The sequence below is a fragment of the Pongo pygmaeus genome, chromosome X, assembly GCF_028885625.2.
Source record: "Pongo pygmaeus isolate AG05252 chromosome X, NHGRI_mPonPyg2-v2.0_pri, whole genome shotgun sequence".
NCBI classification, from domain to species: domain Eukaryota; kingdom Metazoa; phylum Chordata; class Mammalia; order Primates; family Hominidae; genus Pongo; species Pongo pygmaeus.
The window spans coordinates 20735202-20753419 of NC_072396.2; the positions used below are offsets into that span (position 1 = coordinate 20735202).

At 36.2% G+C, this 18218-nt stretch overlaps 1 protein-coding gene across 10 annotated transcripts in view; it reads right to left on the reverse strand.

The window, feature by feature from the left end:
* The window catches only part of RPS6KA3 (ribosomal protein S6 kinase A3), a 116749-nt gene that overhangs the window by 58363 nt on the left and 40168 nt on the right, over nt 1–18218 (reverse strand). For 8 of the 10 annotated variants that reach the window (XM_063660543.1, XM_063660541.1, XM_054471564.2 and 5 more), the window contains one exon: nt 1021–1137. In XM_063660543.1, coding sequence (XP_063516613.1) covers nt 1021–1137 — 117 coding nt within the window. Of the gene's footprint in view, nt 1–1020; nt 1138–10569; nt 10681–18218 lie in introns of those variants that run through there. The other 2 variants (XM_054471562.2, XM_054471561.2) reach the window with 2 other exon arrangements.

Below are 18218 nucleotides of genomic sequence, written 5' to 3' on the forward strand. Positions count from 1 at the left end.
GGTTGGGGACCCCTGGTCTAAACAGATCAAGTAGTAGTAATTATGATGCTGTACTTCTCAAAATGGAGTACAGAAGTGCCCCTGAGGTGTGCAGTGTGTATGTATGTGGTGGGAGACAAGCACTACATGAAAAACACTGATAAAGATGTTGCATCTTCGGCCGGGAGTGGTTGCTCACGCCTGTAATCCCAGCATTTTGGGAGGCCGAGGCAAGTGGATCACTTTGAGCTCAAGAGTTTGAGACCAGCCTGAGAAACATGGCGAAACCCCATCTCTACAAAAACACACAAAAATTAGCTGGGCGTGGTGGTGTGTGCCTTGGTCCCAGCTACTCAGGAGGCTGAGGCTGAAGAACTGCTTGAACCTGAGAGGCAGAGGTTGTAGTCAGCCGAGATAACGCCACTGTACTCCAGCCTGGGTGACAGAGACAGACCCTGCCTTCTGGAGGAATTTTACTTGGTGGCTTTGGGAAACATTTTTTGATATTAAAAACAAACACAATGTTACTGGATAAAATGCAAACTTTGCATTCATTTTAAAGACAAGCCAGGAGTCAAGAAAACTTCAAAATTGTAGCGGTAGCCCCCAACCCTACTTCTTTGGGAGCGTCACTCACTTTATGCTGGTATTAGAGTATGCTGGAAGGGAGGCTGAGATGCGCTGTTATACTGTATTGCAAGATCACCTTCCAACCCTACCCAAGGACTCAAAAAGAGGCCAGTGTATCAAGGGAATATCTTGTGATTTTTAACCATTCAAGAATCACAACTGGAGAGGGGTCATGTGGTCTTGAAGATAAAGTAGGAAGCAAATACTACCAATTTACTAAAGTCTCCAATGTACTTTTGAACAACTTTATTCACTTTCCCACACTTACTGATAGCGAGAAATGTGAAAAAACAGAAAACACTGCTGGTAGGAAGACTGGTAGCATTTCATAAAATATTTGCTTCCTCACGTGTATGAAATATATATGAATTGAAAAGACAACTTTTAAAAAAGCACACACTCATGACTTACCTTTCCAAATGATCCCTGCCCTAATACTTTTAAAAGTTCAAACTGGGAAGGATCTGCCTTTTCATGTCCTTCCTTTACATGATGTGTGATTGCAATTTCTTTGATACTGACTTCTTCCTGTTGAGATAAACATAAGAGGAGCAAACAGGGTTAGCCAGAGCTATTTTCTCCCGCTAAAAATCAAACAATATTAATTTAATCTTACTAGAAATTAATTAGAAATCAATCTAATTTCTAAGCATATTAGAAATCCCAAATTAACATACAAAAACCACCTTTTACCAACCCATCAAGTGAATATGCCACACACATATACTTTCAGGTTAAATGTCAGAGGCAGTTATTATACCAGCCTACTACATAGGCCAATTTAACCTCTACATGACATTTAGTACTAAGTATTTCCAAGTCTTCATTCTCTCTACTGGAGATAATTAGAATAGTTTTATTGGGTGCGGGCAGAGGGTGTAAAGAAGTCTGAAAATAACGGATTGGAATAATCCGCTGTGCTCTGGTGTGTGGTTATGCTACGCAGAACTAATGCTATTTAAAAAAAGTGTTTATTGAGGAGAGGGGTTGAAAAATACTACAGGGTAAACATGGAGATTTCTAACCTCAATGTGGCTGTTTAAGTACACTGAAGTTTTATCCCTTTGAAATGTCTAAGTTACTTTCTGTTTGTAGAATAATCTGGGATCTGAGAGGGGAGAAAAGAGTAACTCTAAAACACAAAAGGAGAAAAGATTTAACATTTGGATGGATAATCAGATATGAAAAAAATGACTATTCAGCATGATGGAACAGTGAGAAGTATCTGGGTTAAGAGAAGGATTTTAAAAGACAGTGAACATTTTAATATATTTGAGGAAAAGTGTCAGAACAAAGAGAAAATGTATGAAATACACACAGGATTTCAATTACTTATGTGAGATCAGCAGATTAAGTTATCTTATTCAATCAAGACACATACTGTATGTTATAGTCAAAAATTACAACAAAACAAAACCTGACAAAATTAGAAACATAAGCCTGACACAGAACAAATAAAGACTAGCATTTCTATTTTGTTGACTATAATGTTATTTTTTTATAGGTGCATATGTACTGTTAGTAGAATCTCAATGTGTTATGTAAACATAAATAATCCATTGTTTTTGTTATTATCATATCCCATACAAACATTTGCATTCAATTAACATTTTCTGAGATGTCCTTAGAATGCTGGCAATATAAGGAATTACAAAGATTTCTCAAAAGGACATACCAGAATATCCTAACGTGGTAGCTTTTGAAAATGAGTAGTAAAAGGAAAAAAGCTCCCAGAAGAGGAGAAAAAGGAATCCAGGCCCACTACTTTATTTTGAAGACAGAGGCTGTAATTTATAGGTTATCCTACTACTTAGGCAGTTCAATCATATTGGACTCTCCTGGGACTTCGGAAACAATAATCAAATCATTTCCTAACATCAGTTTAGCTCTTTATTTCACAATTTCCCGTGCATTATCTTCTTTAATTCTTACAACGATCCTGTGCAGTAGGTATTAGCACAGAACCAAGCATTAGCTGACTCTTAAAACGCTACCTCTTTCCTCTAAATAAGACCAAAGTACAAGGGTTTCAGACACCCTTTTCTCCAAATGAGACCAAGGGCTTCAGAGTGATAGCTGTTAGTAGCCATTAGTACAACAGGGAAGGCAGGAAGCAAATTACCGAATTCTTTTTTTTTTAAAAAAAACCTTTCAAAGAACAAAGTATATGTGGGATTAAGATTTAGACAGAAATCCAGCAAATACTATTATTGAGCACCTACTACATATCAACCCTGTGTTAGGTGTTTTTTCATGTTTTATATTCATGCTTCACAACAAATCTCTGACCACATATTTAATGTTAGAGAAGACTGATACAACATAAACGAGTAAACCTTAGAACAAGCATAAACATTTCAGAGTTTTCTATGTACTCTCCCATTTACCACTAGAAATTTGACACATCCTCTAAAAACAAACTGGTTTGAATATTCTACAGTCTGAAATTTAAAGAGATTAATTGAAGGCTTAAGATCACAAGCCAGTAAGTGGTAGACTTAGGGCTCAATTTTAGGTCTCCTGACTTTGAAAACAAGGCCCTTACCATTACACCACACTGAGATCAATGACAGGAAACCTATAGGCTTATGACCCTGGTCTTTGTAACCGGTCTGTTAGCTCAGTTGATTAGAGCAGTGTTCTTTGAACTTTTTGGTAGCACATCCTTAGCAGGAAAAAAAACAAAACAAAAAAAAACAAAACAACAAACAAAACAAAACAAAACAAAACCTACATACACAATATTTGTATCCTTAAAATTATATACACGTAAAGAAGTTTTCTTCTTTTCTTTTTCTATACCCCAAAGTGCTGTCACATTACACTCTGAAGACTAACCAAGTTAATGGGCTGGATTCCAGCATGTGTCAGTTAGCCTCGTATTAAAAAACAAAAACAAAAACAAAACAAAACAACAACAACAACAAAACAAAAAAACTATCTGTTCAAGAGCCTAATTGGAATCTAGCAGCCATTTATGCCTTTAAATCATGAGGTCATGAAGAACTCTATTTTGTAATGTTATATATTTTTTACATTTTTCTTTTTTAGGTAAGTGGGATGTGATTTATCAGGTTACAGTATTTTTTTCACCTTATATTTCATAGCAAATCCTACAAAAACTGTTGGTCACAAATAAAGATGCAACACAAGCAGGGAAGAATCATCACTGAATTATAAACACATTCCATTTTTTAGCAGGCATACAGGATCAACCCTTACCCTTAAATAGTGTGAGCTACAATCAGGCCATGAATTTCAAAATAAACAACAATTACTACTCTCATCTTTGATGACTACTCTTCCTTTCATCTCATGTCAAATAAGTTACTAAAAAATGCAGAGTCTGGCTGGACACGGTGGCTCATGCCCGTAATCCCAGCACTTTGGGAGGCTGAGGTGGGTGGATCACTTGAGGTCAGGAGTTCGAGACCAGCCTGGCCAACAGGGTGAAATGCTGTCTCTAGTAAAAATACAAAAATTAGCTGGGCGTGGTGGTGGGCACCGGTAATCCCAGCTACTTGGGAGGTTGAGGCAGGAGAATCACTTGAACCCAGGAGGCAGAGGTTGCAGTAAGCCAAGATCGCGCCACTGCACTCCAGACTCCTGGGTGATGAGAGGGAGACACCATCTCAAAAAAACAACAACAAAAAGTAGAGTCTAGCCTGGGCAATATAGTGAGACTTTGTCTCTACCAAAAAAATTTACAAAATTAGCCAGGTGTGGTGGTTGGTGCGAGCCTGTAGTCCCAGCTACTCAGGAAACTGAGATGTGAGGATCGCTTGAGCCCAGGAGGTCGAGGCTACAGTGAGCCATGATCATGCCACTGTACTCCAGCCTGGGCAACACAGCAAGACCCTGTCTCAAAAGAAAAAAAAAGTAGTGTCTCCCTTTGGTTCCTTCAGTATAACAACCACATACCGAAACACTTACTGTGTATCAAGCAGAGTGTTGAGAACACTTTTCATTCTTTCTTTTTCTATTTCCAGTGGTATCATCAAGGTATAAGCCTTCATTACCTTTCAGCTAGAAAACTGAAACTAGATTGGTTACTCATAATATCCCTTTCTGCCTGCATCCACTCCAATTCATCTTTTTGACAAATTCATTTTCTGAAATTATACAACTCCAGTCATGTGACCAGGCTGTTCAAAAACTCCTGCAAGTTTTCTCAAATTAAATGCACTGCTTCACCTTGGCATTCGAGGTCCTCTACAATATGGCTTCAACCTACTTTTGTGATATTATCTCCCAAACATTCTCTTACACATAGCCTTTTGTCAACCCAGGTTCTTACTCCCTAAACTTTTCGTTTTTAAAATCAAAGTAATACATGCACATTGGTAATAAACAGTGGCAGAATAGCTTATGGCGAAAAGCAAGTCTCTTCTCACCCTCATGCCTAGACTTGAAAAAAATTAGTTCTGCATCTACTTTGATAACTTCTTAATTTATTAACCTTAAGACAATGTCTACTGACTTAAGAAAGGTGAGGGACTTACTTATATTACGCCCCTTCACTTCATCATCTTCCTCTCTATTGTTTGGTAATTATATTACCTTTACATACACTTCTTATCTTTTCTCTGCTTTGGACAGAATCCTAACTCTTCCCTTTGAAAAAGAGGCTAATAGTGCCCATATATTCTTCCTCTTAAACTTCTTCCTGTTTGCTGCTAGCTGTATGTAATTTTATTAATATTAAGGCTATTAATTTTAAGAAAATTAACATTTCCTGAGTTAATGGGTGCAGCACACCAACATGGCACATGTATACATATGTAACAAACCTGCACTTTGTGCACATGTACCCTAAAACTTAAAGTATAATAATAATAATAAAATAAAATAAAATAAAGAAAAAAAAAAGAAAATTAACATTTCCTCCTGCAACCACAACCAAATCCTTCATGCTCTTTCTGTAGCCTGATTCTAAAGTTGAAAGCCTATAGACAACAGCATCCACATTATCATGACAATATATGGTTCAAATGAAGGCTAGGTAATATATTAAATTTCCTTTTATATGGGCCCATAACAACGACTCCCAGGCCAATCTGAGGGGACTTAAAAAAAAAAAACTTCATTAAATGTTTAAATTCATGATAAATTTTACTTTGATTCCCATTTGGATCATGAATTTATCATGCACTTTTCTATTTTTTTCTATTTTTAACAGCCTTCCACCATTCTTGGGGAAAGGGAAAAGTAATTTGACCACTATTCATTCTTAATGTTTTCTTAGCCCTCAGCAATATTTTCCTTTCTTCTGAGAGCTCCTTTCTATCCTGGAGACCTCTCTTACCCTCCTCCTACCAGGATTGGTGGTTCTGTAGGCCTGCTGCACAGCTATCATCTTAGGAGAGCTCTTCAGTGATTTTCTTGTTGAATTCACTGTTTTCAGTTTCCTATGTCTCTTTCTTAGATTACCCCCTTGTAACTTCCAAAGAAAGGTGGTGTGGAAGAAAACTTTCTGAACCTCACACATCTGTAAATGTTGTTATTTTGTCTTCCCATTTGTATAGTTTGGCTTAGTACCAAATTCCAGAAGAAAAATAATCTTGCCTCAGAACTTTGACACCATAGATCCATTGCCTTCTAGCATCCAGTTCTGCTGATGAGATGGGTGATGCTAGTCTAGTGACACTTTTTGGTAGGTCTGGTTTTTCTTTCTGGAAGCTTTAAAGATTTTCTCTGTCCTTGTGTTTCTGAAATTCCCCGATAGTGAGATAAATAGGGTCTTCTTTCCTTCAGAATGCTAGATGCTTGGTGAACCTTTATAATCTAAAGACCTGAAATCTTTAACTTTGTGGGGAATTCTAACATATCTTTGATAACTTCCTTCCACCCATTTTTCAGGGCTTCTCTTTTTGCGACTCTTCTACTAGTTGAATATTGTACGTCTGAAATGGAATCCTTTATGTCATTTTTTTCTCCTATTTTCTGTTTCCACTTTTTTTTTTTTTTTTGAGACAGGGTCTTACTCTGTCACCCACACTGGAGTGCAATGGTGCGATCTCAGCTCACTGCAGCCTCAACCTCCTGGGCTCCAGTGATCCTCCCACCTCAGCCTCCCCAGTAGCTGGAACTACAGGCATGTGCCACAACACCTAGCTAATTTTTTGATTTGTTTGTAGAGACAGGGTCTCAACATGTTGCCCGGGCTGGTCTGAAACTCCTGAGCTCAAGCAATCCGCCTGCCTTGGCCTCCCAAAGTGCTGGGATTACAGGAATGAGCCATCATGTCCAGCACCGTCTCTACTTTCTAAGAGACTTTCTTGACTTTATCTTCCCACTTTCATACTAAATTTTTTATCCTGGCAAATCTTAGTAAATTTTTAAATGTTCCTTTTCTTAGTGTGTGTGTGTGTGTGTGTGTGTGTGTGTATGTGTGTGTGTTTTAAAAAGCATCTTCCTCCACTCCCTACTCTCTTCCCCCCAAAACAGATGCAATCATTTCAAACCTCTTTAGGGATACAAACAGGGATTTATAAAATATTTTTCTAAATCAGGGCTCAGAGAGTACGGAAAATACTCTTGAGGGTAGAGAGAAAAGATCAATTCCTGTGGCAAGTTTGACATTGGCTCAAGTTTCAAAAACCTGCCACTGTTTTATCCTGAACACGCTTTTCTGTTCTAAGTTTAAATTTCATAAGACTTAAATTTTTACTAATTACACCAGCAAACTATTTTCTATCTACTTTATATATATGCAAAGTTACAGTAGTATAATAGGCAAAATATCCTGGGTTGAGATCTCAATGCCCAGATTGTACTTAATGTCACCAGGTCATGGGACCATGGCTATTTTAGAAATGAATCTAAGGTTCAACCAGGACATAATACTAATGCTTGGGCAATCTTGGACAACAGGTAGGAAAGCAACAATGTACTTTTCTAGCTCATACTTGGAATCTAATGAGATGGACGCAGAAAGGAATATCAGATTTCCAAGGGCAGTGATAAGCCAAGAACAGACTGACATGTGCACGTGACAAACATATCTTATGTCACTAAATCACCTGTTACTGAAATAAATCTGTCACATGAAAACATAAAATTATAGTTTGACTTGACATTTTGTAAAACTGTATTTTTGCCCATAAGTACATGGCAAAGAGCTATATTAATAGTTTTATGGAAAAAAATTATGTTAATAAACTGGAACATAGACATAAATTATATACATTCTAATTATTCTGTGAGGCTCACATATTTTTACATTCTCTGGCACAACTGTTTTTTAAATGATAAATGGATATTTGTCCATTCATTACCACAAAAAACTTACTTTGTGCATTTAAAAACAGTAATAATAAATTCCATGCTACTATTTTTACAAAGACTGTTGATTTGATAAGCAAAAGTCTGACTGTAGGCAAAATTTTGAGGATGGCAGCAGATCTACATCACGCCCTGTTTCATTCTTCCTACATTGCCACCTCTTTCAGACATTTGCCACCTCCCTCAGCCTAGGTGTTCAATACCCTTAAGCTATGTACGGGAATTCACTAATTCATTCATCCATCCATTTAAACATTTATTTTTGAGTACCTGATACATGCTAGGTACTCTTCTAGGCGCTGGGATATACAATAAGTCAAATGAACCAAAAACTTTGCTGTTTTGACAACAGACCAAATAATAATAATAGGTAAATAAAGGTTAGAACATGATAAATAATATGAAGAAAAGATATTGAGTTGAGTAAAGAGATGAGAATAGCAGATATGGAAAGGGAGGATTGTAATTTTCAATAAAGAAATCAGGGCAGGCTTTATTAAGAAGATGCTATTTGAGAAAGACCTGAGGGAGGTGAGAAAGTCAAGCACCTGGGGGAAAAGCATTCCTGGGAGAGGGACAAGCCAGTACAAAGGCCAGAGCAGGAGCACACCTGGACACTAGAGTTTAAATCAGAGAGTATGAAAGAGAGGTAGAGAAGAATGAGGTCAGAGAGAGAACTAAAACTCAGGTGGCTCTCCTGCTTTTGCTTTTTCCTGAATGCCTGGTCCCAGTGAAAATGTTTCTGATCTATGACATACTCTGTTAGGACCATTCCTTTTTGTTGGAAGGCCATTCAAATTATGGGCCAGGTATTGTACTAGGTGTTAGAGATACTAAGACAATTTACCTGGATCTCAAAGATTTATTATTAGATAAATATCTGTTGAGATATGACCCCTGATGGATAAAACAAAGTCAGTTCAGGTGAAATATATACTTTTAGAAATTCTGTAAAGAGTGTCATTTTGGACATCATGGAAAAATGAGGAGAAAATTTATGGGCAAGTGGATCTTTTGGTGTCCCTCAGTCACAGAAAAAGCCACCCAGTTTGTTTCCCAGGACCAACAAAAGGTCCTTAGGTTTACACCTCAATGGTCTTTAAGGTCCACTCTTTAGTGGGGAAAAAAATAATCTGTTTCCTTTTCAAGTTGTGAGAGAAAAATATCATTTTGATCTTAAAATGTAAAAAGGACTAAAGAAAAGAAACTGAAATTAATGCTATTTGAATTACCGAAAACCCAATATTGTAACATGCTAACTAAGAAAACAAACTGAGAGATATTAACTGATTTCAAAGAATGATTCAACATTTGGCATTATGCCCTGCCTTGTATACATAATTTCCTTTTTCCTCCCCTCCCTTGAGTCAGGAAGTGTGTTCTTGAGGCATTTGTATTTTCTAAATTGTTTTGAATGCCAGAAAATATTATTGAAGCTTGAAGTAAAATATTTAAATGTTCCTTGGTAAAAGTCAATAAGTATTTTCTAACTATGGATGTGTAACCATTTTTTGTTGTACCATAAAAAAGACCTTACAAATGAAAAATGCATACTTTATTTGCCCCTTAAATGTCATTCTAAATTGAACTATCACCCTTTATATAGATACCTATAGTTCTATAACATGTAGTTTTATTTTAAAAAGATATGTTAACCTCTTTGTAGATGATCAAGATACATAAAAATTATTTTGCTGTGACACAAAATTAGGCTGGTTATTTAAGCCATGGTGTGAAACTACGTATTAATATATTCTAGATTACAATCTGACTGAATTCAATTTACTTCATTTGCTAATGGAATGATAAATAAGCTCAACATTTTTCATTTAACCAAATTCTTTAAGAGAGCTTTAAGCTCTTATATGTCAGCTCCTTTTATCTATGTTTGAGAAAACAGCAAGCTGGTTCTCCAGATTAACATTTCTAATCACCGCCACAAAGAGCAGAGTTTTCTCCCAATCTGGAATCCCGATCAGCAAATTTAATTCTCTTTAAAGAGCTGTTGGATAGCACAATTCTCATGGCAAAATATCAAGTTGATTTTGGCAGGATTGTAGATTAAATATATTGCAAATTAACATCCACTAAGCCCATTTTAACAGAATAATTCTTTGAAAATTGTTCCTACTCTAAGTCAGATAAAATTACTTGCTTAAAGTTACTTAAATATGGAGTTGCTTAAAAACTTCCAAGTTTTTACAGGAACCAATTTCCACCAAAATGTGATTTTAAGTTATTGACTGCTTAAAATAACATACTCTCCTACCCACTAAAGTTGTTTTCATTATAGTAATCTCCTAAATATTAGCAATTCTGCAATTCCGTTTATGCCTGGTTTAATTTTGAGAGTTACAGTCATTTGTTTTACTATACAAAATTACAAACACTAGAGCAAGATAAAAATTACTCTAGCACTAAAAAAAAAAAAAAAAAAAAAAAAACCAACAACAATGCAAAAGTCAGTTGACAAAATATACAGAGTTGAAATGTATAATACACATAACCGGCTTTTAGTAAACAGAGATATTATCCTTTAAAAGTTCTATCAAAACTGGTTTTGAATTTTGAAAAGCTGCTTTAAAGAACATATAAAACAAAATAACTAATTACTATAATTATAGTTAGCTCCAACTAAAACATTTTATTCTATAAAAGAAGCTGAACAGAGCTTACCTGTATAGAGCGAACACGAAAAGACAAAAATTTAAACATGGCTACGAAACCATGACGGTGATACAAGAATTTCTGACGGTAAAACTTAAGTTAGAAAGGGAAGGCCAAGCCCCTGCAAAGTTTTCTCCTACCAGCTGTTCCGGCAATTAGAAAATTTCCTGTCAGGCGGGTCCTGAAAATGCTAGAAAAAGAGGCCGGACAATTTTCCTGTGGTAAAAGAAGAAACCTGCCGGCAGGGGCACTAATGTAGCTGGATAGGTAGGGAGGCCAGAACAGGAAACCAAAACAGATTTGCTGATAGCCAAATCCTGTTGAAATGTTCTTTTCTCCTAGTTCCCAGCAATCCGGACAATTTTCACAACCAGTGAAACAAACGTTATTATTTTAGAATCCTGAGAAATGCCAGAATTTCTTAACTATATGACCCTTTAAAACAACGGAAACTAGTTGCCACTACTAAAAGTTGCTAAACTGATGCACAAGTGGAATTTGACCCTTTGCAGTGTGTTTATACACACACTCAAGCCGTGGTCTCAAGATAATTTTAAGGTTATAACACAGGCATGTCATGGGTGTTCCCTGTCAATGAGGAAGAGTTTCATAACTATAGGTAGGAAATGAAGACCACAGGCAAGAAACTCTTAAAATTGTGATGTAAGGACAAATGCTACCGGTCTTAAATGAAAGTAAATTACTTTTGAATTTATGTTAGTCATAAGCATTAATTATCAACCAGGTTAAAGACTTGAAGGCCCATAGTTAAAAACTCACATTCCTAGTTGATAAAATCTAAGTTAAAAAAAAAAAAAGAAGTCCAATCCTTGGGTTATTAGCAAAATGGGACACTTAAGAAGCCATCTTGGAAAAGAAGGAGGGGTCAAGCTACCATATAATCCCTTATTCCATTTCATTTCATCCTCTAATACATTATAGAAGTTTTTCTAAGGTATTTTTGCTTTGGAAAATGACAAGTATGCCAATATTCAGAACATAATCACTGTAATAGTGGCATTTAAAACAACCAAAGGACAACAGCTTCAAGAGTTGTGGGATAATGCTCTACTTAATGAACATTTAATCTATGTAGAACCAACAAAAACCTCAAGTGTTAATCTACACAGCCTGTAAGAATTTAATGAAAGCATGGAATTTTCAAAATCTAAAGACACTCTAGAAAATACCAAGAATAATCGGCTCACTTTCTGGATGAAGAAACTGTGGTCAAGGTAGGCCCATATTTGGTGATAGAGCTATCTATAATGGGAGTTCAGTTTAGTACCCATTTATTGAGCAAACATTAGAGAGACCATTATGTGCTACAGATTCTACATGAAATGAAAATCCTCCTCTATCAAATTTTTATGAAAATGTTCTATAAGTGACCTAATGGAAGTTGAAGAGTAACTAAAAAAAAACCTTGCTCAATTTAAAAAATTATCTTATATAATCAAATACATCAGCAGCAACAGGGACCCAAATAAATATCTAAGATAGAACTTCGAATTCCGCCTGGAAAACTGTGCACTCCTCTTGTTTAAAAACGCATGCTTCAGTTTTTCAGCAAGGAAGGCACTTAGGAACTCTCCCATCTCCCAAAAGGAATTACTTAAGACTCCTTACAACGGAGCTTCAAAAGGGCAGCAAGGCTAGGACAACCACCTAACACAGAATGGCAGTCTGAACATGAGGTGGCTCTTGAGACTATGTCAGGAAAAAGCATCATGTTTACGGCACAACTCTTGAGGTAGGATATCTCTGTAAGTAGCAGTCATTTACTTTATTCAAGTAATATTTTTAAGCACGGGCAACCAAATACCCTTTTTTAAACTTAAAGGATTAGTGAAAATTGGCTTTAATTACTACTAGTGCTCAGGTTAATAATTCACATTTTGCGTGTGTTATGGTTTTTAATCATTAGCACTAAAATGAAGCAATATTTCAGACATTAAAATCTGAAATAAGTCTCCAAGTTGAAATGATACCTTAATTAAAACAGTGTGGTACTGCTGTAAAACACAAATAGAGTGACAGAAAAGAATGTGGCACTGTACATCAGAGGGAGATGTTAGGATATATGGCTACCTGTTTGGAGAATGCAGACACCATAAGGGAAAAGTATTAATACAGATTTGATTATAAAATTTTAAAAGGTCTTTACATCAAAAGGCACCATAAACAAAGTTAAAAGACTAGCTCATGTGATTGGAATTCCTTATAATCACATTACAACTCATCAATGAGCAATTGCTGTATTCAGGTGTTATCTATCTCCTAACCAGAATGTGAGCTCTTGAAGTCCTTTGGTACATCTCTTATGGTATTTACTACTGTTTAAGCACATCCCATTGCCCAGATTAATCTTCAGATTAATACCAAATATCACACATAAGACCTCAAATAAATGGCTGCCTTAATAAATATCATATGCTGAAATCTGAAATGGATGCTACTTGTGTGGTTGTGCACATGAAACTAGATACTGTTCTTTTTTTCCATCTCTAACTTTAAAATTTCTTAAAATTTATCTTACTAAAGTTTTGTTTTAAACATTTTATTGATTTAATCATTTACCTTATTATTTAAAAAGTAACTATTATAAAAATAATGGATGCCCATTACAGAAAACTTAGATAATAAACAAAAAGGGAAAAAATTAAAAAAAAATCACTATTTTGGTGATTTTCTTTCCAGTCTTTTCTATGCACATATATGGACCATACTATACACAGTATCACTTTTTTTGTAAAGGGACAGATAGTAAATATTTTCAGCTTTGCAGGACATACGGTTTCTGTCAACTCTGCCAGTGCAGTGAGAAAATGAATGGGTAAGGCTGTGTTCCAATAAAACATCTTTTACAGAAACAGGTGACAGGCCCATGAGTGTAGTTTGCTGACCCCTGTTCTCTATTCTTCAATGCATTATTAATAACTGTTGAAAATTCTATTATACAAATCTATTGTTGGGTCTTTGCTCTACACCATGGTCTGTCCCATCCTTTGTACACATTCACATTTAGAAATAACTTCTAGAAGTAGAACTGTACATTCAAGAGTATGCAGCATTAAGGTTTTTGATCCTAACTTATTTGGCACGTTGTCCTCCAGGAAGAACCTGAATAATGAGGGAACCACATCAAGACCTTGGGCAGGGGCAAACTACAGCCAGGCCTGGCCAGCCTAAGGGCCAAATCTGCCCATGTCCATCTCTGTTTAAATATTATCTTCAACTGTGTTTGCCCTACAATGGCTACCGCTGATTTGAGTATTGCAAGACAGATCATATGGCCTACAAAGTCTAAGATATTTATTTACTATCTGGCCCGTTATACACAAAGTTTGCTGACTCATGGGGTAGAGTCCTCAAACAGAATGAACAGCAAATGCCAAAGCACAGAGACAGGAATTAGCTTAATGAATTCAAGACACAAAGGAAAGGCCACAGTGGCTAAAATGCAATGAACATCAAGGAAAGAGGAAGGAAATGAAGAGGTAGCTTAGGGCCATATTAAGTGAGGCCTTAGACCCAAGAAATTTGGGTTTGGATTTTATTTCAAGTGTAATGGGAAACTAATCTTGCTCATTTTAGGCAATGACATTATTACCTATCTCAAAAACCTATGAGTCCTTTTTGGTCTTTCCTTTCTTATCTAATTTCCTTCCTTTCATATTTAACCCCTCAATAAATTCTACTAATTTTATCTCAAAAATAAACCTCAAATCTGTCTATTTCTATTTCCTCTGCCATTCCCAGTACAAACTATCATCTATTGCCATAAAACTGGTTTCTCTGCTTCTAAATTTTCCCTGTGCAATCCTTTATCTTCACAGCAGCCAGAATAATCTTTTTTTGTCAGACATTTTTATTTATTTAAAGAAATAACATTGGTTATTGATTAGACATATATCATTATGGTTTAGGGTATGAGATATAGTGTCCAATGTGGTATCATTAGTTTAATAACAGCAGCCAGAATAATCTTAAAATAGAAATCAGACTAATTTATGCCCCTACCTCAAATTCTTCAATGGCTTCCCATCACAGAACAAACTCCAAACTTCCCATCGTCTACAGAGCTTAAAGTAAGCAGTAGTAAATGCTACCTTGATCCTGACTTGGAGATATACTCACTAATTCATTCAGACATAATGTGAATATTTGGTTTTAGATATATAATATTAAAGTCTATTTCCTCTTTACTAAAAGAGGAATGAGTGCTAAGTTTTGTGTAATGTATTTTTATCTATTGTCACTTAATTTTTCCTCCTTTGATCTACTGATAACTTAGACAAATAAATTTCTTAATATTGACCTATGCTTGTATTTCCGGGAAAAATCCATTGTTTTAGTATAATTCTATACTTACTTTGTAAATATTTTATTTAGGATTTTTGCACTTATATTCATAAATTAAACTGGCACATGGTTTCCTTTTCTGTGCTAACTCATTTTCGGGGCTATGCTAATTCTATAAAACAAACTAGAAGGCAAGGCAGATTTTTTCCTATGTTTTGGGACAACTTAAAGACCACAGAGTGATCTATTTCTTGAAAGTTTAGAAGATTTTTCTCTTAAGAAATCACTGAACTTGGCATTATAATGGTGGATGGAAAGTGTGGTAGTACTAATTTTTTAAGATTTCAACTTCTCCCAAGGCTACTGGTATACTGTTTCTCTCTCCCTTCCCAAATTTAGACTTTCCTAAAAAAGCATACATTTCACCAACTTTCATATTGGTATACTGTTACACTTAGTATTCTATTAAGTTTTTGAAATTAAACCTAGGAAAATTTCAACCATATGCAAAAGTAGACAGTATAACCTTCATGTGCTCATCACCTAAGTTTAATAATCTTCACCTCACAGCCAATCTTGTTTCATATGCTCACTTCCCCAACTCCTGTAGTTAATTATTTTGAAGCAAATCTCAGACATTATATCATTTTATCTGTAAATATTTGGGTTGTTATGATGTTTTAATCTCCTTCCTATCTGTGCTTATATCCTGTTTTGCTTTCCTAATGTTGTGGATTTGCTTTTGTCTGTTTTCCCTTGTTTTCTAATTCGCTGATTTTTGAAATTAATTTAATTCCTTCCTCTTGCTTTTTATAGGTTTACTCTGTAGTTCCTTTTTTTCTAGTTTCCTTCACTGAGTCCTTAGTTGCTTTGAGTTCTCTTATTTATTAATAAAGTTTTCTTTCAAGTATAACAATAACATTTAAGACACTACTATATTCTAGGCATTGTGCTTTACATGAAATTATCTCAGCTGATTCTCACCAATGAGGTAGGAACTATTATCCACACTGGATGAACAGACTAAGGCTTAAAGAGAACTTAAATAATCTGCTGCCCAAGTTCTTATAGTTTGGATGTGGAAATGGTCATGATGTTGGTGGACGCATAACCAGGTAATTTGGTTTGGGGAAGGAGAGTGCACATGAATGGTTGGTGACTGACTTAGGTAAAAAAACAGGAGGTGCTGAACCTTTTCATCAGACCCCAAAGGAAGAGGGCTGAGTATGGGGACCGTGACAGAGTTCCTGAAAACTTTTCTACACCATACATAACACCTGTCTGGCAAAACCCCAACCATGATTAAACCCAATTATTAACCATCCTCATGACCCCATGATGACTGAACCCTGTTGAAAAAAAAATCGACCCATATGACAAAAACTTAAAATTAACATGTTCTTAATTGATTCCACTGTATACTTTTTTGTGTGTGGATCAGACACTAAAAGATTTAATTTATAAGGATTTCCATCTAAGTGCAGGACAGTTAATTTTTTTAAGCACACATCCATCAATAGACAGTGTTATGAAGTGGTAAAAGCCTAAGGTTTTAAACCAGAAATGGGAAACAGGTTTCATGAAGATGATCAACTTGAAACAAATGGTAGTGACTTCCTAGAGCACTGAGCAGGATTTCCTAGAGTACTTTCAAAGTCCTGTCTAAATGGAAAGCATGCTATGTTTCACTCACAGAATCTCCCGTGGGCATGAAGAGAGGGTGAGAGGCAGCAGCACCATAGCCCCAGGTCTGAATTTTGCAGTAAGTCACAATATACCCTAGGTGGTATCACTTCTCTCCCTGTCCACACATTTTTTTTCTTGCTTAGCCTGAAGTTCTTTCTACTTAGTCATGCTTGTCTAAAATAGTTAAATTAAAATACTCATTTAGGTAAAGGGGTTACAACTTTCCATATGCCAGTATTTCAGGTTGACTCAACCAACCAACCATTCATACTTGAACACAATTAAGTCACTTTGCTTTCTTTCAAAATATGGATGAGATCACTGAAACTGAAGGAATGGGTATTGTGATGAATATACTAGAACAGAAGAGAAGCAATTTTGGGTCAGAGGCACCATACGAGGGAGGCAAGCCATGATAAAAAGGGGAGGTTTTTTTTTTTTTTTTTAAGCTCTTAGGGGTGGAGGAACAGGACACTAGGAAGTGAAAAAATAGCCCTGAAAGACAGCCAAAAATGTAGCAAAGGGAAACCTTTGCTTGTGCTTGGAAATTTTCCTGGTGTATACACTCTATTTAATTCCACCATGCAGTACTAATTATACTGCTATTTATCTCAGAAATATTTTCCTAAGTGGTATATACTTAAATCTATTAGGGTATTTTCCCCCAAACTCTGAGTGCTCAAATACACTCTCAACCAATGAGAGTTAGAACGGCAGACAATACACAATCAGTCAATAAGTGTTATTAATATACCATGGTACAAATTTTCCCTGCCAATGAGCACTCTACTGTTATTTTCCTGTGTTGAGTGAGTAATTCACTGCCTATTGTCTACTCTGCTAGGGCTTCTCTTTCCACAGTTTGTGTTTGAACCATGATGGCTGTAATAGGTGTGCAATGGTGTGCTGTTAACATGGCTGTTAAGGATCATTTTGGATGCTCAAATGCAAGTTTTAAGGCAGCTTTGTGTGAAGTAAAAGTTTTTACTTCAGTTAAGTAAAGACAGGAAAAGGTTGAACCTTTAGAAAGCCAGAAGTAAGGATAACAGCATTAAAATGCCAGAAGATGGAAAAGAAGTGGGGCCGAGTATGGTGGCTCATGCTTGTAATCCCAGCACTTTGGGAGGCTGAGGCAGGTGGATCACTTGAGGTCAGGAGTTTGAGACCAGCCTGACCAACACAGTAAAACCCCATCTCTAAAATACAAAAATTAGCTGAGTGTGGTGGCATGTGCCTGTGATCCCAGCTACTCGGGAGGCTGAGGCAGGAGAACTGCTTGAACCTGGGAGGCAGAGGTTGCAGTGAGCCACTGCACTCCAGCCTGGGTGACAGAGTGAGACCCTGTTTCCAAAATAAATAAATAAACAAATAAATAAATAAATAAGAAGTAGATCTAAGATATGGGAGACAGGCAGATAGCAGGGCAAAGAACAAAGGGCAAAAGAAGAGATTAAGTATGTGAAGAACAGAAAAATCCAGCCAGAACAGAACGGCTCTATCACAAATAGAAACCTAGGGGATATGTTCAAGAGACATCACAGGATTAACTCCATACACTAAGAAGGTCTGAGTGACAGTATTTAATGTTCAGGAGAAATCAGGCTCTCCTTTATGACTATCCTTTTAGTCAAACTGATTTAGCTATCTCCAACACATCTCACTTTTCC